General features: G+C 43.2%; 2 protein-coding genes and 1 long non-coding RNA gene across 6 annotated transcripts in view; 2 read left to right on the forward strand and 1 right to left on the reverse strand.

The window, feature by feature from the left end:
• Positions 1-3189: 3189 nt before the first annotated feature.
• On the forward strand, positions 3190-11106 carry tbata (thymus, brain and testes associated). 2 transcript variants are annotated; one of them, XM_060037663.1, is made up of 9 exons: positions 3190-3264; positions 3466-3715; positions 7515-7676; positions 7837-7919; positions 8510-8662; positions 9955-10036; positions 10346-10511; positions 10617-10657; positions 10757-11106. In XM_060037663.1, the coding sequence occupies exons 2-9, from the start codon at positions 3514-3516 to the stop codon at positions 10804-10806; spliced, it is 939 nt and encodes a 312-aa protein (XP_059893646.1). In that variant the 5' UTR covers positions 3190-3264; positions 3466-3513; the 3' UTR covers positions 10807-11106. The 2 variants fall into 2 exon arrangements, with proteins under 2 accessions (XP_059893646.1, XP_059893647.1); XM_060037664.1 differs by having other exon boundaries at positions 8513-8662.
• Positions 11107-16673: 5567 nt separating this feature from the next.
• On the forward strand, positions 16674-18137 carry LOC132446111 (uncharacterized). Its single transcript, XR_009522779.1, has 2 exons — positions 16674-16773; positions 17403-18137. It is a non-coding gene; the product is annotated as an uncharacterized LOC132446111 (long non-coding RNA).
• Positions 18126-23930, reverse strand: part of LOC132446101 (A disintegrin and metalloproteinase with thrombospondin motifs 3) — a 40896-nt gene continuing 35091 nt past the window's right edge. For all 3 annotated transcript variants that reach the window (XM_060036207.1, XM_060036206.1, XM_060036210.1), the window contains 3 exons: positions 23199-23328; positions 20138-20248; positions 18126-19796 (listed from right to left, as the gene is read on the reverse strand). In XM_060036207.1, the coding sequence (XP_059892190.1) occupies positions 19174-19796; positions 20138-20248; positions 23199-23328 (864 nt within the window). In that variant the 3' untranslated portion in view covers positions 18126-19173. The remainder of the gene's footprint in view (positions 19797-20137; positions 20249-23198; positions 23329-23930) is intronic.

A 23930-nucleotide genomic window follows, 5' to 3' on the forward strand; every position in this document is an offset into this window, starting at 1 on the left:
TTTTTTTTGATGACGACCAACAAAAAACAACAGTGTTACCCCTTATGTTTTTTTTCATGACGACCATAAAAAACGACTTATATTTGATTTGACAAAGACAACAGTGTTACCCCTTATGTGGTTTTTCATGATGACCAATAAAAAACAACAGTGTTACCCCTTATGTTTTTTTTCATGACAACCAATAAAAAAACAACAGTGTTACCCCTTATGTTTTTTTTCATGACGACCAATAAAAAACAACAGTGTTACCCCTTATGTTTTTTTTCATGACGACCATTAAAAAACGACAGTGTTACCCCTTATGTTTTTTTTCATGACGATCAATAGAAAACGACACTGTTACCCCTTATAATTTATTTGATAAATATTGACAATGTTACCCCTTATGTTTATTTCATGACGGCCGATAAAAAAACGACTTATATTTTATTTGACAAAGACAACAGTGTTACCCCTTATGTTGTTTTTCATGAAGACCAATAAAAAACAACAGTGTTACCCCTTATGTTTTTTTTCATGACAACCAATAAAAAAACAACAGTGTTACCCCTAATGTTTTTTTTCATGACGACCAATAAAAAACAAAAGAGTTACCCCTTATGTTTTTTTTCTTGATGACCAATAAAAAACAGCAGTAGCCGCGTTTACATGGCACATCTAATCTGCATAGATTTCTAGGCGGCATAGATCTGTTCCTAAAATGTGATCCGAATGTACAGTATACATGGCAGTAAAAAAAGTGTCCGTTATGTCTCTCGCGCACACCTGACACATCTCTGGACCGGCGGCGACATAATGGACGTCTTATCACTATCGGGGATTTTAAATTTGATTTTAATGAAAGCACAGCAGGAGAGAGCGGACAGCGCAGCAACGTCAATTTCTCGTCAGATCTTTATATTTACCACCAGCTCCGCCACAAACAAGAGGAATTTGGATGCGAGTCCGCAGCCAGGACTGGTGGGAGAGAGTGGTCTTACGGGAATTTGGTGACCAGGAATCCACGAAGGTCCAATTGCGAACTACTGCAGCTGCCATCTCTCTAAGTTAAGAAGTATTTTAACGTTCAGCCTTCAAAAGTACTAGTAGTAGCCTACTCATTTACACTTTAAATTGAATTTTACTTTAATTTATTACTTTAAATAAAGTAATAAATAAAAAAATCAACGCAACTCTGACGTCAACCAGCCGGTGGGGGGGCTAATGACGTCATCGTTTGCGTTTCAGGCGTCCACACGAATCCTAACACGAAACCGCATAGGTCCGGATAGATTTGAGAAATTTGCAGTTTCGGGCACCGGATTCGCCGGCTCCGTCTGGACGGTCGGCCGAAACGCACAAGACTTATGCGGTTACACCGAAAAATCTGCTTCGTGTGGACGGGGCCTCAGTTAAACAGATAGGAGAACACCCCCAGATATAAGTGCTCCCCAATGTTTTATTGACTCACCCGAAAGACTCCGAACTGAACTTACTAAAAGCCTCTACTAAAAGCCGACTTTAGGTCTGTGCAAATGTATTCAATATACAATACTGAAATAAAATCACATTTTTATATTTATTCAGAAGCACTTAAATGTGATTTTTTTTAAAAAAAAAGGCGCTTTTTAGCAGTGACTGCTGGGGTATGATTCTCCAAACCTGCAGGACACCTGCGTCCGTCAGGCTCAGGACACACTTCACAATAAGGGTATACATAAATTTACCATTAACTACAATTTATTAATGCAGCAAAAGCATTATTGCATATCCTTTGCATAGGGGTTAGGGTTAACCCTCATTTATAAATCGATTTTAGGAGAGACAAAGCATTTCGTTCAACGATTATCCAAGGACAGCGCATAGAGTCTGTCCATGAGTATAAGTATCTGTGGGTGATTTTAGACAACAAGTTAAAGTAGGAGCAGTACACGGAAAATACAGAAAAATCTGATCTTATTTGATTGTAAAATTGCGAAGATGTTCTACACTGCTTAATGTCAAGAGTGTCTTGACCTTTTGCATAATCTGCTGGTTCGGCAGCGCAACAGAAGCACAGAAGAGTAGGCTTAGGAAAATAGTGACCACTGCCAGCATGCTGTTGTCTACTAATTTGAATAATGTGGAACACACCTACAGAGAGAGCATACTGAGTAAAGCAGATAAAATGTAAGCAAATACAAAACACCCACTTTTACCACTTTGAACTTTTACCCTCAGGTAACAGGTTTCGATACCCAGCCCTCTCCAAAAATAGGACAAAACAGTCATTCATTCCAGAATCCATCAGCTTTTTAAACAAACATCTAAAAATAAGGTTTTAATTGTTGGTTTAAAAAGCCAACAACCTTAGATGTGTCCTTGTGCTACGTGGGAAATATGGTTTGTCAGTGGTTGTTTTTGTATGTTGTTGTCGTGGTTAACGGTCATGTGTATCTTTCTATTCACTGAGAAAACATTTCCCCAAGGGGACAATAATGTATCTATCTATCTATCTATCTATCTATCTATCTATCTATCTATCTATCTATCTATCTATCTATCTATCTATCTATCTATCTATCTATCTATCTATCTATCTATCTAAATAATTTATACATTAATATTAATACCTTAATCAATATGTACATCATTTCCTTAGTTAACATTACATTAGTTAGTAAATGATTGCTTGACCATTAGTTAACTGTTAAGGGAATGCTTATGACTGCATTAACTAAGGTTAATCAATGGTTCATTATATCCTTAATATAAAGTGTTACCTGGAAACTTTTAAGATGTTCTTCTGTAGATGGTCCCCATGTCTCTCCCATGGGAAGTTAAAGGTGACATATTATACCACCAGGTGTGAGTGAGATTAGCCATTACAAGCCGTTTTGTCAATCTGCCTCTTTTGAAATCCCAAGTGGGCGTGTCCGCCTTGATGTGCACTGGGAAGCCTTCAAATAGCTCATAGCTTGTTCACCATCTGAAGCCTGCAAATATCTTATGGTTGGTTCAACACCAACATCTTGCAATTTAGCAGATGAAATACATATTGTAACCTCATTATTTTTAATAGAAATGCTATGTCTGATTAAAGCTAAAGTATTGTGCAGATTAACATAGTTTAGTTTGTGTGCTAGGTCAAATGGCCTGAATGCTAATCTTTTGTGTGGGAGGCGAGCCGTTCATTGTGCATGGTAACTATTCTTTCTTGTTGACCATACAGGTTCCTTAGCAACATTGGAAACATTGCCCGTGCAGGACCAAGACAACCGCACAAAAGCTGGTTGTGTCAAGGTAAGCGCACACAAATTCAAACAAAAAAGCTATGTTTAAATTAAAAAAAACTCTTTGCCGTGATGCCTTTTGTTATATGCTGATTTGTATTGATGCCACTCGGATCCCTTCAGCTATCATTTTCCTCCCGTCTAGAGGTGAGCCTTTTCTGTTATGAACGCCCTCTGACTGATTTAATGACATATTTACATTCTCTTTCAGTTTCTTCGTCGCAGCCAATCGTAGCCATCCGTGACCTGTGTCTCCAGCATGTCGACCGCTGCTACACTGCCCGGTCCGGTCAGCCGGTCAAACACGGAGGAGATTTCTGTCAGCAATTACTGTCAGGTTCCCTTCAGTGCTCATAGTGCCCGCACTTTGATCAAAAGTAGCCCACGCTTCGGAACCATGAGTCACCATTCGTTCTTCTCCAGGCACAACCCGCACCCTAATCGGGTCACACATATCCAAGGTGAGCCACACAAACAAACCCAAAACAATTGGAGAGAGAGACAGAAAAAAAAGATCGTATTTTATAAAGCGGCAATCTCGAATATTTACGAATCAGCCCATTTGGCGAGCGTTAATTGCAGGTGTGTTTTGGGACCTTACGTCCCGGAGATCGTAAGGGTCACCTGTGTGATGTCGGTCAGTTAGCAGTGGGCTCACTAAACGGCAAGAGTAGCATAAAACAAAAAGAAAAACGAATACACCGTTCAGTACACCGGTTAGTTGAAGAGTATGGCTCTGGGAAAATTATGTCCTACGTCCTTTCCTAACCACTTTTTCTTGACCTCGATCGAAGGGGTCACCAGGTCACGGAAAGGAGAATTCATAAGGACTCAGGAAAAGACAACCGTGGTGTTAAGAGAGTCCGACTGCACTTACACTCGGGCTATGTTATTAGGTTATAGACGGGGATCTTCCGTAGTTTAACTGAAATATTCCAAAAATGGACTACTAAAAGCGCATGATGGAACTTCGCCCCGGGCCTTTTCACTGTGTAGTTTCATGCATTTCATAATAACATGAACAACCGGGGAGAAAATACGACTACATTACCAAGGTTGGATTTTAAAAAGGAAAAAGAGGGAAATAAGCTCCAAGTCACAAAAGTGAAACGAAATGGTTGTTGCTCTTAGAAAAGTTGCTCATGCTCGGCCTCAACTCATTTTTTTCGACATGAAGCCCAATTAGAATGTGTAGGAGTGTGTGTGGTTGACGGCTGTCTGAAAAGTTCCATGCTACACGCCGCCTTGGTGTCTTCCACACTCCACTTAGCAAAAAGTTTCGACAAATGAACATGACAATGACACTCCAATACCCTGCCGGAGATCCATCTCTGAGTGTGTGTGGAGATGGCAGGTTCATCCTGAGCACACTGATTACTCAATGTGCGACAGGTGTGCAGCCTCACCCAGCCCCAGAGTCTTTAGAATCCAGATGAGGCTGCTTAACCCAGTCTTCATCCACACATACGCTCACAGTAGGATGTATGAAAAGCAATTGGTCGGTTATTTGTTTGTTTTCGTGAATGGTGCATTGCTTTATATGTTGCTGCCGTGAGGAATTCTGGGACGCTATTATCTCTTTTTCTTTCTTAAAGGATGGCTTCATGTACCCTTTGCTAAAGGAATGAAGAAAGGAAGCAAGCGCCCTTCCTAAGCATTCACAAAATTCTAAACAGCTGTTACCATGGCTGCCATCCAGATAATTCCATCAGGGCAGGCGACACAATAACACAGGAACCTCTGGTTTAGGCCTAAGCCTGAACCTAAATCTAAAACATAAGAATTCATTTATGTGAACCATTTCAGTTTTGAGTAAACTCCTGAGGTCAAGTCCTGTGAAATTGAACCAAATTGTGCATGCGCATTAACATCCGGGGGCTAGGATAAATACTGACAGTGGGTTTCATTTGATCCATTTCCTCCATCCTGAGGGTGTTCTTCTAAAGATTGACTTTTGCATCTTGATGCTTTATTATAGAGTGAGATAGATGGGAAGGAATCGGAGAGGGAGGGGAGGACATGCAGCAAAACCACGGCCAGGATCCGAACCCCGGTTGCTGCGTTGAGGACTGAGCCTATAGGATACTCGCTCTACCCAGTGAGCCATCATGATGGTGTTCTTAAATAAAAACACATTAGTGTTGTCGGGTCTCGTACCTAGTTCCATATTCACCTTTCACAGATTAATACATTTGAAAACGGATTTACAATTATTTCATTAAACGCAGGTTATTTTTGTACATTTTTTTTATCTCCTTATACATTTTTCTATCTCAGTCACTATCCTATTGCAGAACGATGAAGGTGTGAGTGGCAATAGAAAGCAGGACTTGCTGCTTGTTCCCAGCAGGGTTCTTCTTCTTCCTCCTCGAGGGATTGCCTTTGATGCGTTCACACTTTTGAAGCACTTTCAATATAGAATATCTAACATTGAAACTAATGGGTGGATGAATGGTATATAGGCTCCCATTTTTATTCCTGTCATTTTTTTTGTGTATGTATATATTGCCTTTACATGTGGATTATTTAGAGATTGCTTTTAATCTTTGTTTGCCATAGTTTGCATTATTAAGTGTAATGGACTCCATTACACCCCCTGATCCACAGACTTTGCTTGTATTAGTCTTGCATGATTGTTTCATGATTAAAAGTTTCTAACATATACCTTTTTATACATCACTTTCTGACAGAAAAGAAAGCTCTAAATGCTGTGACCCCACAGTCCTTTCCTCTTTGGGCCTCTTGCCTTCATGGTTTTTTTTCATCGTGATGGGGCAAGGTTCTGCCACTTTGTATCTTGATGATTTGATAGGTGGTTTGTGGCAAACCAGGCTGTGAGGCTGCCTCGGCATGAGATGATTTTCGAGTGACAGTACTTGGAAGGCTTTTAGCTGAGTGTTCTGAAGCTATAAAAAGCATGTGAAATGAGGTGACATAGTCGCTTGTTGAAGGATGGAAAAATAACATTGATTTCAGTGGTAATACTAATGATTAAGCAAGGTCACACAGGAGAATAAGAAGGAAATGGCTTTAAATTGCGAGGCTTCATTTCTCCACATGAGCCATCTGCCAAATGCCCGCCACTTAAATAAACTTTTTCTTTTTCTTTTAATACATTTTTGATAACAGGCATTTACACGAAATGCTAAACAAACTGACGACTGCAACGGCCAGTTCAAGCAAGAACTACACTGAAAAATAAGGACAAGAGAAAGTATGCATTGACGGAGGTGTAAGATTCCCAACCTTAACCCTAGCCCTAATGGCTTGATCTCACTTCCTACGACAGAGAACCAAGAAAACTAACAAATACAATCTAAATTAGAGCTGCAAGCAGCATTTTACCAGCCTTACGCAGACCATTAAGACCCTGACAGGCCATTTAGACCATGACGCAGACCATAAAGACCCTGGCGATGACCATTGAGACCTTTTTTGTTTGCATACGGTTGATAACGCTTGAATAGCCTCAGTTTGGATCTGGTGATGGGTGAACAAAATTCCATGACTGTACATCATGAGTAGGGCTGAGGAGTTATGCATCTTTAAAGTTTCATTTTTATTAATTGTTGTAGCACCCCCTATGGTCCTATTTAGATGAACTTTAGCCTGGTTAACCTTGACATATGCTTCTTTAAGTACACCAAGTTTGGTGATGATTGACTTAAGTTAACCCTGACTTTTGGCACCTAACATTGATTGGGCTAAATTGGCGGACCGGCATCCATTTTGTTAAAGGTTCTGGGTTTCCTAGGAACATTTGTTCAACATGAGGAGAGACAAATGTCTCCGACAGGAGTTCATGACTGTAGGTGGAAGGGGTCAGGAAATATGGCTGTCCAAAGTTTGTTTTAATCTGGATACAATTTGGAGAGTTTCCCCTTCACCCACGTGCCTTTGACTACACCAAGATTGATGATGATTGGAGGGATCCCTAGGACCCCTAATAAAACTAACGATTACAATCGGTTGCCTTCATACTTTGTGCTTGGCCCCCAAATTAACTTTAACCTTTGAGATAAGTCCTTGTTGTTGAAATCCAACGCATCAAGGACTGCGCGTTGGGCCCCAAGTGCTGGAGGGGGCACCACAATTATGTTCATGATCAGAATAATCATATTGATGAAGTATTGAAATGAGAGATAAAGCACCACTACAAATTGCATCATTGATTTCACTATTATGGCATCAGGCAATACAATGATGTGCATATGTGCTCGAAATAATGCATTTGATCATGGTAACTTCTGATCCCAACAGGGCTTAACGGGAATCTGGTGTGCACGGTGAGAGATGACTGGGGTGTCACCACGTCATTGTTCCCTCATCCACTCATCAAAAGCCAAACTGGTTTCAGGGCCTGCCCTCTGCCGCTGGGTCCCCTAAGTCCATACGGGAGTTTTAGTCATCAGAAAAAAACAGGTATATATTTATTTATACATATATATGAATAGAAAATTATCAAATATGCATAATGAAAAAAAAAAGTTTTATATATAAATCTATATTATTATTAATATTTTTACTTATCCGTATAAATAATTATTTATCATTTTTGTGTATTCATTTATTTACCATCCAGGACTTTTGCCGGAGGCCTGGAGGGAGGAGCTTAAAGAACTGGCTGTGAAGGTCAATCTGGCCTCTAGAGCAAAGAACACATTGGTACATTGAGCTACCATTTTGTTTATGTGATGCATAATTCATGCCTTTGTGGCCTTTAGCCCTAGCCTGGTCCTACCAGACTCTCTTACTTCATTTCATTTGCACAAAGAGTCTGGACCCACTCAATTGACTAACATTAGCTCACCTGAAGCCGGGTGTCTGTTGATGTCTAAAACTATTGGATCTGCCCAGTGCCACTCTGGATCTGCCATAACCAATTTGGCCGGGAATCACGTTACGCGCAGGCTGTAAACAAACCAAACACTGTGCGTGAAGATGTCCGTCAATGAGAGCTGACTTTAACGTCATCGTTCTCAGTCACTCCCTCTGTTCGCTGATTGGACGAACAAAATTTGGACGGAGAATACCCACTAGCATTTCGCAGACCCAGACATAGTACTGAAGGGAAATTAAAATTGAGCCCTGCTTAAAACCGTGTCTCAATCTTCCTTATAGTGTACTGCCTTGTCTTTAGATGTTCACTCTGATAGTGCTGCTATTATGACCATATACCGGATATCTTTGAACTAGCTGTTGAAAAAGAAAAAGAAAGTGAAAGGATTTCATGTTTGATCACCTCTGTCTGTAAGAAGCCACCGATGGACGAACCGGCCCGCAGAAAGACCCAGTACTCGGCTCGGACCGGGAGGATAATCCCTCCCTCCGCCCAGGCCTACCAGCGCAGGACCTCCACCCAGAGACAGGCTCACCATGCTCAGCCGCTCTACCACCAAGAGCTGCTGGTAGCAGCCTCCACCTCACCTACCCTACCCCTACCTCCACCTCCACCTCAACCACCCTACCCCTACCTCCACCTCACCTACACAACACCTGCCTCCACCTCCACCTACCCTACCCCTACCTCCACCTCACCCATCCAACACCTGCCTCCACCTCCACCTCCACCACCCTACCCCTACCTCCACCTCACCTACACAACACCTGCCTCCACCTCCACCTCAACCACCCTACCCCTACCTCCACCTCACCTACCCTACCCCTACCTCCACCTCCACCTCAACCACCCTACCCCTACCTCCACCTCACCTACACAACACCTGCCTCCACCTCCACCACCCTACCCCTACCTCCACCTCACCCATCCAACACCTGCCTCCACCTCACCTACCCTACCCCTACCTCCACCTCACCTACACAACACCTGTCTCCACCTTCACCTCACCCTACCCCTACCTCCACGACACCGGCCTCCACCTTCACCTCACCCTACCCCTACCTCCACCTCAGCTACACAACACCTACCTCGATCTCACCTACCCCCACCTCACCTACCTCCATCTCACTTACTGTACCCAACACCTGCCTCCACCTCACCTACCCAACACCTCAGCTACCTCCACCTGACCTACACGACACCTACCCAACACCTCAGCTACCTCCACCTGACCTACACGACACCTACCCAACACCTCAGCTACCTCCACCTGACCTACACGACACCTACCCAACACCTCAGCTACCTCCACCTGACCTACACGACACCTACCCAACACCTCAGCTACCTCCACCTGACCTACACGACACCTACCCAACACCTCAGCTACCTCCACCTGACCTACACGACACCTACCCAACACCTCAGCTACCTCCACCTGACCTACACGACACCTACCCAACACCTCAGCTACCTCCACCTGACCTACACGACACCTACCCAACACCTCAGCTACCTCCACCTGACCTACACGACACCTACCCAACACCTCAGCTACCTCCACCTGACCTACACGACACCTACCCAACACCTCAGCTACCTCCACCTGACCTACACGACACCTACCCAACACCTCAGCTACCTCCACCTGACCTACACGACACCTACTCAACACCTCAGCTACCTCCACCTGACCTACACGACACCTACCGAACACCTCACCTGCCAACTCCTACCTCTTTCTGATATCGTCTACCTATCCGTGTATAATATTAGGCACACAAAGTATGTGGGAGAAAGGAATAGATTTGAAAAAGTAAATGAATGAGTCAGTAAGTCCACCCCCACCACTCTGGCCAGGTGCTGGAGGTGCTGAGTCAGATCCTGCAGACGGACTCCTTATCTCAGGTCCAGAGGTGGCTTCTGCTGGCGGGCCAGAGAGGTAACATGCTGGCTCTTCTCTTGTACTTTCTCAAAATGAAACATTTCATGAAGTTTATTCTTTTTTTTTTTACATAGATTTTGTTTGCGCTCACTTCTGAATATAGAATTGTCTTAATTTTGTGTTATTATTATTATACTATATTTTATATTCCGATTATGATTATTCGATTGTATGGTTGCATTATTCGTTAATTTTTTATCATTATTATAAATATCCATATAAATATTATGGTGATTATTATCATTCTAATCATTATCAGTATCGTCATGCATCATAGTGGTCATGTCTCCTAACAACCAACCACAGAGAAGGACCTAGTGATGGGCATGATCCAGCAGGCCATGGTAGACCTCAAAGCCTTGGGCCACCATGGGGACATTGAACACTTCGAGCCGCTACATCCCTGCTCCACCACACTGTCTACACAGGGTTCTTTATCAGACCAGGCCCACAGGAAGCAACAGGGATCAAGGTTAGCCTATAGCGCTCTTCCGACCCACACACTTCCATCTGATCGTGCTCGGCAAAGCGCACAACTCGTAACAATTGTGGTTATTTGTGTGTTCTTTTGACACAGCTTGAGCCATGCCAAGCGTTCCTCCACTGAGGACCGACCAGGTAAGAGGAAGGGTTTTGGATTACCAACTATGCTGCTGTGCAAATCTTTGTTTGAATCTTCCACACACAAAGACGCTGTGTGCTTCACCTGTTTCACAGAGAGGATTGGAGAAGCAGAGGTCCTTGAGATCCACCATGAAGAGGAATAACAGTATAGTATGTTTACATCGAAATGTTGTGTTCTGAATATATATATTTTATATAAGAACATATAAGTTTGTTTTTCTTACATTTCTCAAAGAGGGAGTAAAAGTAACTATTCTTTCTATGGAATAATGTAACAAGGCTATTATGGCCTGTGCTATGTCACAACATAAATGCAGTGTATGACAAAGAAAGCAATACAATTGCGACATAAGGATGAAACCAGCTCAATGCTCTTGAATGCAATCTACACACATGTATTGTGTATGACATAAAATACTGTATAATAAAATAATGTAACATGATTTTATGAATTTTCGTTTCTTCATCATTCATTGTCATCGTTCAGATAAGTTATTTTGCAATTGGAAGATACTGGTTTCTTCTTGCATCATTGAAGAAGTTGTCCCTAGATACAAGTACTTAAATAAATCAGATTACCGGCAATGCTATACCACCTAAGGCTGTTTGATTTAAATAATCAAAGAATCACTGAAAAACGTATAAACGAAGAGCATAAAAGAACAAGATGTAATGCAGAGGTCGCTCCACTCTTTTTGAAACACAGCCCATCGTTTCTTTCTTTCTTTCTTTCTTTCTTTCTTTCTTTCTTTCTTTCTTTCTTTCTTTCTTTCTTTCTTTCCTTCTTTCTTCCTTTCCTCTTTCTTTTGTATTATTTTTCTTTCATTCTTTCTCTCCATTTATTTCTCTTCTTCTTTGTTTCTTTATGTCCTGCGTGCCTGCTTGCATACTTTCTTTCTCTCTCTTTCTTTCTTTCTTTCTTTCTTTCTTTCTTTCTTTCTTTCTTTCTTTCTTTCTTTCTTTCTTTCTTTCTTTCTTTCTTTCTTTCTTTCTATCCCTCATCCTTTCTTTCTTTTGTCTATTTGGTCCCTAGGGGATGAGCTGAGGCTCAGGATTAAAAAATGAATGAGTAGAGAGACAATGTGTTCATTAATTCATTATCATGACAAAAATAGGTTGGCTATGTCATGATGACAAGTTATTTTCTCGTTGTCACATTATACCGGCTTCTGTTTTGAGCTGTAGTCGTAGGCCTGCACGTAACCCACATATTCACAATGTAAGTCCAGAATGTGGTGATTTTATGGTCATTTTTCAGCTTACACTTCCTTGACAGGCAATTTGCTAATGCAGTATTATTATGTAAAGTACCTGTCAGATGGGAGATGGTTGCCGGAAAGTGCACAAAACATTGTTATTGTTTAGGCTTATTGTTAATTAGTATCATTGTTGTGAATTTTTGAATTATTTGTTTTAATAACATTAAAATACCTTAAACAAAAATATCGCCAGCTGGGAACACCAGCTGCTAACTGAGCTCAAATCCAACCAAAGGACACCCAAAAAACAAATGGGGAGGCAGTGGGGAGATGCCTGCTGGTTCTGCACTATGTCATGTTGTTTTAGTTTATCGGTTATCCAAACATGCTCTTGGAGTCATCATTTGTTCAGTGTAATTGATGTTCTGGTTGACAGTTGTCTGCCTCCTCTTTTGTTCATTTTTTTTTTGGTATTTTAGGGGGGAAGTGTGTGGTTGGCCAAAAGCTCTCTTTTTTTTATTTTGGCTGGATCTCCAGATTAGTTCATCTCTAGAGCTGCAGTTAATAATAATAATAAAAATAAAAATGGATTGAATTTATCTAGCGCTTTTCTAGACACTCAAAGACGCTTGACAGTGAAGGGGGGACCTCACTCACCACCACCAGTGTGTAGCACCCACTTCGGGTGATGCATGGCAGCCAATCAGCGCCAGAACACTCACCACACACCAGCTTGAGGTGGAGAGTGAGGGAATTAATGAGTCAGACAATTTTACAGGAGGATGATAAGGGGGCCAGGACACCGGGGAAACCCCTACTCTTTGCAATAAGTGCCCTGGGATCTTTTATGACCTCAGTGAGTTAGGACCTCGGTTTTACGTCTCCTCTGAAGGACGGCTACATTTTCTGTAGCCGTCCTTCCGTCATCTTTTTATACCATATGTAGTGAGGAGGAATGTCATATCTGCAAGAGGCACTGTGTTCTAAAGATATGTGTGTCGCAGGGAAGGTAAAGCGTAAGTGAGCACTAGGACCCAGGCAATGTGCGGAATCAATAAAAAGGGGCGGGAAACTCACCTGGGCCTTTCTTCCTGTACTGAGACACATGGTTTGAGTTGGTGCATTTGTGTCTTTGTGTGAGTGTGTGTGTGTGTGTGTGTTATTCATAAGGATAACACACACACACACACACACACACAAATGAGAGAGAGAGAGAGAGAGAGAGAGAGAGAGAGAGAGAGAGAGAGAGAGAGAGAGAGAGAGAGAGAGAGAGAGAGAGCCCATTGAAGCTGCTTCTTCTGCTGGTGCAGGTGTGCTCTATTTGATATCAACTGTTTCTTGTACGACACTTAATTGCGGCAAAGCACTTGGTTTAATGGAGCATGATCACAGGAAGACGCAATCAGAGCATTTACCAGGCATCCTCAGAGTGGCTCACACGTTCGGCAGTACATCAACGTTTTTTAGGCTTGACATTAACCAAAAATAGACGACTATGGGCCCTATCTTGCATCCGGCGCAATTGGCTTAATCACTGGCGCATGTGTCGTTGCTAGTTTGCAACTGGCGCAGAGCGTGCTTTTCCCTCCTGCGCCACGCGTCGGTAAATTAGGGAATGATCTTGCGCCCCAAGGGCGGCTCGGCGAAAGGATAAGGCGTGTTCTGGCGCAAACGTTCCCTGTTGCTATTTTGACGTTTCATAAACCACTTACGCTACAAACCAGAAAATACCTGGTTTAAAGTCAGTGGCGCACTTCAGATGCTATTTTAAAGGCGCATGCATAATGTTGCTTGTGCACCTCGCGCATACACTTTGCTTCTGTCATCTACCTAGCCACACATGCTTATTTGGGAAAGAACAGCTGATACAGCGGTAATAAGGTGTACTACTTTTAAATCAATGCATCTGCAAACACCGTACAGCAAACACATATTTCCTTGACACAGACATCGTGTACATGCCCATAACTTTTAGGATTGATGTGTATTTGATCGTGAGAAAACATTGTTTTACCGCGAGTGAGTGTTAAAAATAATGAATAAATGCGGGCGCGCGTGTGTGCGTCCATCTGTTTAAAATTGGCCACACGCAAACTAAACACGTAAGTTAACGCATAATACAGTCCATGGCAATTAACGGGGGATACATGCATATTAGGAACACAAGTCGATAACGATAATGCATACAATAGCCTACTGATAAGAAACAATGTTTATAATGTATTAGGATCATTAACCATCATGAACCACAGTTACCGCATATCATAATCATTTACGTTTTCTTTGCCGAAATGTATTTGAGGACTCAGAATTTCTGAAGTTGTGGAAGAAAACCTTATTCCATGTGTGAATTAGGCCATATTATTTGGCCATAAACTGAGCCATTTGCAGTTTGAAATTCATGTGCATCTGTCTCATCGGAGACTGCAGACGCGCTGTCAAAATATCAACTCGTCAGATTCAAATGCGCTCATGGCTCTTAAAGGGGATGGGAGCTGGCACTCTCATTGGTTTGTTGCACGTTACGCCCAAACCACACCTAAGGGGAATTAGGCTACTTCAGACCAACCCTTTTTAGATATGCGCCGGGCGCAAGAGTCATTTTTCGCGCCGGTAAACTAACGACATCGCCGTACAACCGCCCACAAAGCAACTTGCGCTTGGCGCTTTTCACTTGCGTTTCAGACCGTTAAAGGCACCCAGTGCAACTTTATGTAAACATTGAATGAAAAATAAACATTCAATTTCTAGTCTTTTTTACACGTAGTAAGTTTCAATAACTCCATACCATTACATATCGACATTCAAGGAGCAAAGATGAGACGTCGTTGTGTGGTGAGAACTGATAGAAAATCGTAAACAACAACAATCGCTGGTGGGGAGAAGCCATTTTTCCATTGACTGGAAGCCTGCTTTATTTATTGTAGGTTACAAAAAATAAAGAAAATGGCGGCATTGTTGTTGTTATCGATTTTGTATCAGTTCTCACCACACAACGACGTCTCATCTTTGCTGCTTAAATGTCGGTATGTAATGGTATGGAGTTATTGAAACTTACTACGTGTAAAAAAGACTAGAAATTGAATGTTTATTTTTAAGCCTCGAAAGTTGCACTGGGTGCCTTTAAATTGGGTCCTTTGAGTGTCTTGTGTGGCGACTTTTATGGATTGGCCATGGCTGGTTTTGGAATGCGTGAGGTGGACGCGTCTGCAAGAATGCAAGACGACTAAAGCCATACAGTGGTGTTCCAAATGCTCCCACCTTTCACCTGGAGAAAGGAACGAAGCTACCTTTAGGTGCATGTGTATTTCTTTACCTTTTACATTACAATTTGTCTAGCCTACTTGTTTTTTTTAGAACTTATAATCATAAATTCACCATGGCAACACACGAGACCAATTCTCCAAGCATAACCTCCCTCACATTTTTGACCGCCACCCCGACGTCCCTCTTGACGGCTCGCTGGTCGCACCTCCTCCGCTGTCACCTTGACGTGTTGAATGCTATTGTTCCATCGGTGCGGTCCTCAACCCGCACAGACAGGATGTCGTAGAGCTCCTCCACACTGGCATCCATCACCGCCTGCAGCCGGAATACCTTCCTGGCCCCCGACAGCAGCACCTTAGTGATCACGTCGCCATTGGCCTGGACAACACAGTGCAGCAAGTATCACAGTAAGTATCAGCAAAAGAAAAAGGCACAATGCTTTCAGTTACAAATTGCACTATTCTGTGTATGTTTTTAAGGCAGTTGAATCAGATACATGTCATGATTAAGCAGCTCTAGGTGGCTAGGTGTCTTCGAACAAGGACGCTCACTGGTTTGACTGCGGGAATCGACGGCAGAACCTATCGGCTGTGGGTCAAACACACTAGCTCCTCAAATTGACATTCGAAACAAATAGCAGTCGATACAAAGAAAACTGAAATATTGCTAGATAGAACAGTACAATGATTGATTCATAAGACAAAGCAGCTCACATACACAAACCCAAACACACGCACACGCACACGCACACTCACACACACACACACACACACACACACACACACACACACACACACACACACACACACACACACACACACACACACACACACACACACACACACACACACACACACACACACACACACATATTAGAGGACATCGGAAGACACCAAACGGATGATGACTTCCTCTGCATCTCCGTCTTCCATTCCGTTTTGGCCTCTGCAATGTTTAAGTATATGTATATCCATATATCTATCATAACTTAATGTTTTTTGTCAAAGCCATAATAACAGTGAGAATTGTTGAGAGCACAAACTTTTCGATAAACAACCTTCAGACAAAGGTTTTTCCTGTGAATTGTCTGCCATTGTGGCTCATCCACCTTGGCAGTTTGATCTGTCCCAGCAGTTGCATCACGCTGATCTCTTGCCCAATCACTGTTTGACAACCAGCAGGGGTTTGTATTGTGAGCAGAATGTAGGCTGCAGTGGAAAAAGCCATCCTAATAAATAAATCACAATTGAAATAACCTGCTTTGCTTTGTTCATATTTCCTTTGGGAAGCCTTTGTAGGCCTATGACTTATGTAATAATAATTATACTGGATAGAAAAAACATGGGATATGGTCCTCCTGATAGTTTGTTAGTATGTCCAATCCAATTTATGTAATTAATGTAACATTATCCTCAGCAACTGTAATTAATCATCCAATAAGAAATAGGATCTCTCTTGTGTGTCAGCAGGTGCTCAAACGCTTCGCAACTGAAACCATGGTTACGCACGAGCTGTCGGCAGAGACGGCTCGGAATCTGATTGCCCAGATACAGCTGCAAACACGTCCCGTTTCATTGTGGGAGGAGTCCCTGCTCATTTGGAGGCCATGCCCATGGCCATGCGCCCACATAAGGCCTTTCTGAGGTAGGTGCCATCTTTTATCCAAAAGCCTTATTAGGGTCTATATGGAACATGAATGGTTTCATGAAAAGTTTGAAGAGTTACATTAAGTGTGGCGGGCACGGAGCTACCCAAACTTTGCTAGACACGACGACCCTTGACCCCACACAATTATTATTGAAATTGGGGTAGTATAGGGTAGCCTGGGAACACGACTCTGCAGATAGGTCTGGTTCCCCTCCCACACAAAGCAATTTCGGCTGGGTAAGAGTCATGGTTGCAGACCTCACTTAGCGATGAAACAATTGTAAAGGGACGAGATCCTTGCCAATCCGAACCAGTGATGAAATTGAAGGTACAAGGTGACTGCAATTCCGTTTTTTGTTGAAAATGCCTGCTGTCCTCTGCACAGTCATTGTATTTATCCCGCCTCCTATTAGTTAAACGATTGTAATTGGCGGGTCTATCTCGTAGGCCTACCGGACAGAAATCATGTGTAGGCTAGACCCGCTTAATCATGACATGTCTCTGATTTGACAGTCATAAAACCATATGTATGCTGAATAGTGCCATTTTAAATCGATTTTCCTTGCTGACACTACAATAGCCTACTGACTGTGTGTACTGACTGGCCGGGTGTTTCATGTTGACAGAGCAGAGGAGGCCCCTAGCTGCTTCACCTTGGGAGCCTCTGCCAGACAAGACCAACAGCCGTCTGACATGGCTCCTCCTGGATGTAAAGCTACTTTTCTTTCTGACTCGAAGAGGAGGAGGAGACGTAGGAATCCTATTATGGTACAGCCGCCTGGAATAAATCAATGGGAAGGCCATCTAATAACAGTAAATACCTACTTTGAAAAAGGAAGGCCAGTGTAAGAGTTTCAGCTCTTCCTCTCTTCTAAGATGTAACCGACGTTCACTGTTTACAAAATGGCTACTTTATCTAGAGACTCGGTCCAAAGTGGCATGTGGTGAGCAGCAGATATAGGGAGACTGGTGCCGTTGGTCTTCAAAGGAATAACGGTCCCTATAGGAATGGATGTGGTTGTCTTGTTTGTTTGTCGGAATGTAACAAATGACTGCTCTGAAAGGGGAATAATCTGCTCAGAGGTCAATGCTGTAAATTAAAATAATAAGTGTGAATTATTTTTGATAAGTAAATTGTACAATATATCATGAGATTGCTTCCATAGGTTACATGTTTTGTTTGAAGGACCTACAACATACAGAACCACAGAAACAAAACTAAACAATCCGGTTTTTTTACACAAGCCCTCTCTAATGAAATCTTAAACCTAAGTTTTAGTCACACTAAAGCGATATGAAGAAAAAATTAAGATATTTTGATTCTAATGGAATAAAGAGATGAGACAACAAAGAATTCGAAATTTGTTTAAACTTGTACTTTTTCTAGTTTCTTTACCATTAAAAAATTCAATAAATATTAACATTTAAAGCTTTCATTCATGTACGTATATACAAGAACTATACAATACACATTATAATGTTATAAACTGCAATGCAGCAAATACTAACTTGAACAAAAACCACAGTAACATCCACTTTCCGTTGACTTCTGCCATTTTGAATGCACTTCCCGAATACCACTATGCTTTCCCGTTACATTGCCTGATGTTACTTATTTTTTTCATATAACACCGTGAAATTTACACTATATACAATATTATTTAAAAAATATATCAGTTACAAAAAATTACTAAAGTGTATTTTATACTTAGCTTTTATACTTATCTTTTTGAGCATATGTGGCTTCCATCACTGCAAAGGAAGAGCATGCTACAGTGGGCTTTGCTTGCAAATGGACTCGATTCTCAACCAATGAGGATGGCCGGTTATGTTTTCGGGTAAAAAAAAAGAACGAATGAGCACCAAGAACAGAGAGTTGTTGCAAGGCTCTCTATCACGAGTGACGCAGGCCCCGCCCCATTCACAATACAATTTCAATAGTAGTTCTAATGCACTTGGAAAAAATGCTCAACATAACTGTACACGGACACAAACGGAAATGCTAGCGATGCAGTCGTCACATTTTTTGAAATATGTTTTGTAGTCATTTCATTTACAGCACCTTCATTTAACAACTTCTGTGTTTTCTGTTAGTTTTCATCTTCCATTTCATATTTGAAGCCGAGAGGGGCAGAGTGAATGCACTGAGACGACTCTGCTTCTGTTTTCTTTGCTGAGGTAACCATTACTGGTTTAAGTCCACTGGCATGGAAAATAAAAATAATAATTACAATAATAATAATAATAATAAAAAAAAAACGAATACAACCAAAACACAAATTCGCAGCAATAGTGTGAGCCCGTCGGATGGCATTGGAATGAGCTGACCGAGGACTGGAAGGAGTATTCACGTCCACACGTCCCCATGGCAACGCCGCCGGCTGGCTGTCCACGTCTTCAGGGACCGCCTGCTGTTCTGTGAGCCCGCCTCCACTCAGGTCCTCCTAATGTGTCTCTTCTAGACCTGGCGGCGGCGGTACTGTCTGGGGAGGAGGAGGGGGAGGGGGAGGGGGAGGGAGGGGGGGAGGAGGAAGAGGAGAGGGGGGAGTCTGTGGGCCGTGGCAACCCCAGAGGCGGGAGGGTCCGGGGGTCTGTGTTCGTGTCGCTGGGGGTCTCTGAGGTCACCACCACGGCGGCCGCGTAGGACGAGGAGGCTTCACGGGGGTCCTGATTGGGCGTGGCGGTGAAGGCGGAGCTCGCGTGGGCGGTGAAGTGGGTGGCGGTGGTGGTGGTCAGTCCCTGGGAGGTGGAGCGAGGCCTTCGCCCGCTGGCTTTAGTGGTTTGTGGGGGGCTCTGGGAGGTGCTGACCGGCCCCTGGGGAGCGGCGGACGGGGGGGGGGCGTGGGGTCGGGCGGTGGGGCGGGAGGGCTCCTGGCGGCCCCCGGGGATCGGCTCGGTGAGGGGTCCGTCCTTCTTGTTGCAGGACTCGCAGCACAGCTTGTTGTAGCCGGGGATGGAGCAGTATCGCGCCAGCACCTCCATCTGACAGAAGATGGACTTGTCCCCCAGACACGGCTCATCTGGGAACACACAAACACAAACACACGCTTGGTGGCGAGCAGGGGACAGCATCAGCACATGCTATCTATATCTATATATTTATTCTCCTCCCTTACTCTCCTAAAAACACCCCTCTTACGCACGTATTGTATGAGGTACATCCTGGCGCTTAAGAATAGTTCTTGGTTTCTATGAATATCTTTACTGTACCGACACAGTGATATATTTGTTTCTTCGGACAAATCGCCTTGGATAAAAGCGACTAAATGCTAAATTCCCCAAATGTAAATGTAAATATATATAATATTTATAATTTATATTTTTTTATCCTTATTATCTATCATAGTGCTCGTGGCCTCACTGGAGGAAAGTTTGTGGACGGGGTTTTCAGAAGCCCTCTGGTACACGCTGTCGTCCTTCCCCGAAGAGTTCACCGCCGTCGCAGAGTCGAGTGGCGAAGGCGAGGACTGACCTGTAGCGTTCGGTAGGGGAGTGGGAGACATGGAGGAATGGATAAAGTTAGAGTGGTATGGAATGCAGTGTTTCATTCATGGGAGATGTTAACACGTTATACGTCATCTTATTCATAAAGTACATAAGTATGGGTTCATACAGACAGTAAAAGAGCCTTGTGGTCTTGTTATCTTCAGCCTACTCTTCCTGTTTACCAGGGCCGTACTGCGTGCATATTCACACAACGAGCAGGGATGTTCTGAGCACAACCTCTTGGATGAAATGCTAATGTTGCGGTTGATTGTTGGATGTGCATCGTACAGTATGTACAGCTCCTATGCTGCGCATGTGATATTATTAACAACAATAAGAAGAAGAAAAGGAGGTAGCTTTTACCACCAAATCATGCCCACTGGTAGGACCTTTACAATGGTGTGTAACTAATTAAGCACAGTACATATGTGGTTGACGTTTTTCAAAGTCGAAGTCTCACTCAATCTGTTGTCATATATGATGGTTTCATGGTCACATGTGACACACAGCATCTTCTATGATTGCAAATTGCACGCTTTCCCAGTTGGCTGGCAAGGCACAATGCCTGCGCTTAATGACAGGCCGCAATCAAACTCAGCAATCAAATGAACTTGATTATGAGGACAATGCGGGCACACACTCATGTCAGCATCCGCATTCATTCTGTCGAAAATGAAGGACACCATACCATCCTATTTGGATTTTGTGTCCGCAGAGAGGGGGGCGGTTAACAGATGGAAGAGAGAGGGAAAACGGAATCGATGTGTTGCACTCAGTTCCACAATTTAACGAACAATTGAGGCTGGCACATCTTAGTGAGTTACAACAATATTGGATATTGAATTGAATATCATAACAATTAAATGAGGTCCCTACTGGAGGACTGGATGTTTTCGTGTGCTTCCCCAGAAGTTATGCGGCAAAGTGCATATTTCGTTACAGCCATTAGAAAAACTGATTTCTCTGGGTGTCGACATTGTCGGAAACCATTTGAATAATGTTATTATAGAAAAAAAAAATAATCTTTTATTTTTATTTATTTTTTTACATATTTTCATACGGGAATGTTACATTATTATTCTTTAAGGGTCATTTCTGCCACTAGGGGGCTCTCAATAAAACAACAACAAAATAAAAGTAGTTTAGCAAAGTGGTGAAGTAGCGTGAAGTCTCTGTGGGCGAGCTGTTGACGTCAACACCGTCGTTATCTGACCTGACTGCGGCAGAAACCGGGTTCAGAGGACGCGGTAATGTATTCAAGTCTTATCAGCGGTTATGTTAGGTCACGCTCTTTCATTATTTATTTCATTCAAATTAAATCAAAATATCCAAAGATAACTAGTAGTGTAGCGAAGTAGGTAGTGGTTGTTTAAAGATTAAAAGTAGATTTGAATCTGCACAACAGCCCTGCTGGAGGCTGTGTGGGGAGAAAAATATAACACATATTCTGGAAATGTCTCAAAATAAGAAAGTATTCGGAGTCATGAGCGCCCAGCCATAGTAGCTGCCTGAACCGACGCAAGGCTTAACTTCCAGTAGCTTTGCCTCCAAGTAATCAACAATATACCTTTGTATTAAAACAAAAACAGCGTTAGGCGACTTGAAATGAATAATATGAAAATGTGGGCCAAAGAAAAAAGCCTCAACTATGGATAACATCTGCTTTGAAAGGGGAATTGGGTGTGAAGAGAAGCTATGGTAAGCAGGCCAACACTCACACTGCACACTCGTGCTGGATTGACCGGATCTGCTGGTTTGTGTGTGTGTGTGTGTGTGTGTGTGTGTGTTTTCCTCTGGCATAAGAATATAATTATAAACAGCTGGAGCTGTCAGAACCCATCACAAAAACACAGAGGAAACTCAACGGCAGCCACCCTCTATGCAACTCTCTCTCTCTCCAGCTCTCACTCCCTCTCTATCTCATTGTTGAGTCCTTGCTTTCTCTTTCTCTCCCTACCTCTCTTGATCTCTTCCCCCACTCTCCCTATCTCCTTCTGCTCCCTCCCTCTCGCCCGGTCCACCTCTCATTCTCTTTTTGTCTCTTCCTCCCCTTGATGTATATATTCCTCTTGTTCTCTCGATCGCTCTCGACCCTCCTCTTCACATCGATCATCCTCTCTCTCCTTCTCCACATCCCTCTCTCCCGCTCTCTTTCCCTCCTTCCCTCCCCCTCTCTCTAAATATCTCTCTCTCCATATAACATCCCTATAACCTGCTCTCTCGCACTCTCTCTCTCTACTTCTACCTCACTTTCTTTCTCTCTCTCTTGCCCTCTCTCTCTCTCTTTCTTGCCCTCTCTCTCTCTCTCTCTCTCTCTCTATTTCTCCCTCACTTTCTTTCTCTCTCTCTCTACCCCCTCTGTTTCTCCCTAGCGTTCTCTTTCTCTCTCTCTCCATCTATTTCTTCCTCACTTTCTTTCTCTCTCTTGCCCTCTCTCTAACCCCTCTTTCTCCCTAGCGTTCTCTCTCTCTCTCTCTCTCTCTCTCTCTCTCTATTTCTCTCTCACTTTCTTTCTCTCTCTCTCTCCATCTATTTCTCCCTCACTTTCTTTCTCTCTCTCTTGCCCTCTCTCTACCCCCTCTCTTTCTCCCTAGCGTTCTCTTTCTCTCTCTCTCTTGCCCTCTCTCTACCCCCTCTCTTTCTCCCTAGCGTTCTCTCTCTCTCTCTCTCTTGCCCTCTCTCTACCCCCTCTCTTTCTCCCTAGCGTTCTCTTTCTCTCTCTCTCTTGCCCTCTCTCTACCCCCTCTCTTTCTCCCTAGCGTTCTCTTTCTCTCTCTCTCTTGCCCTCTCTCTACCCCCTCTCTTTCTCCCTAGCGTTCTCTCTCTCTCTCTCTCTTGCCCTCTCTCTACCCCCTCTCTTTCTCCCTAGCGTTCTCTTTCTCTCTCTCTCACCTCGTCCTTGTGGTCTCACGCATGCTCTCTCGCCCGGCTCTTACCCGGACAGGGGTTCAGGGTGCAGATGAGGATGGTGTCCGGCTTTGCCCCGTCACAGTGGCTGATGGTGTTGTCGCTGGCCTTGCACACCACCTGCCTCTGCTGGATGCCCTCCCCGCAGGTCACCGAACACTGGGTGGAAAGCACACACACACACACACACACACACACACACACACACACACACACACATATGCACAATCACGCACGAACACATACACAAACACACACACACGCACAGACGGGAAGGCAGGCAGGCAGGCACACACACACAAAGACACACACGCACAAGCATAGACGGACACACGGATGGGCAGGAAGGCAGTCAGGCATGCATACACATGGACACAGACACCAACACACACACACGCACACACACACACCGATTCAGGCCGATTTAGGTATTCTGAAACCCTGTTTGAAATTGTTTCAAGGTTTGAAAGACTTTACTAAGAAGCCACATTCCCACTATAGGGAATGTGTTTTTACTCACGTTACTGTAAGACGCTCGTGATTAATCGCATTAATGTCATAGTTAACTCACATTAATCGCGATTAATCGCAAATTATTTTTCTATGCTAAATATCCCTTGATTTTTTTGTCCCATAATTCTTCTCATTTTAATTCTCTTATCAACATGGTGAAGTGTATCGGCTTGCCTTGTGCAAATGATTTTTTATTGATAACAACATTGGCATATACTGATCAAAACAGGACGATACAAAAAAGAGCC

The sequence above is a fragment of the Gadus macrocephalus genome, chromosome 18 (assembly GCF_031168955.1).
Source record: "Gadus macrocephalus chromosome 18, ASM3116895v1".
Taxonomy (NCBI): Eukaryota; Metazoa; Chordata; class Actinopteri; order Gadiformes; family Gadidae; genus Gadus; species Gadus macrocephalus.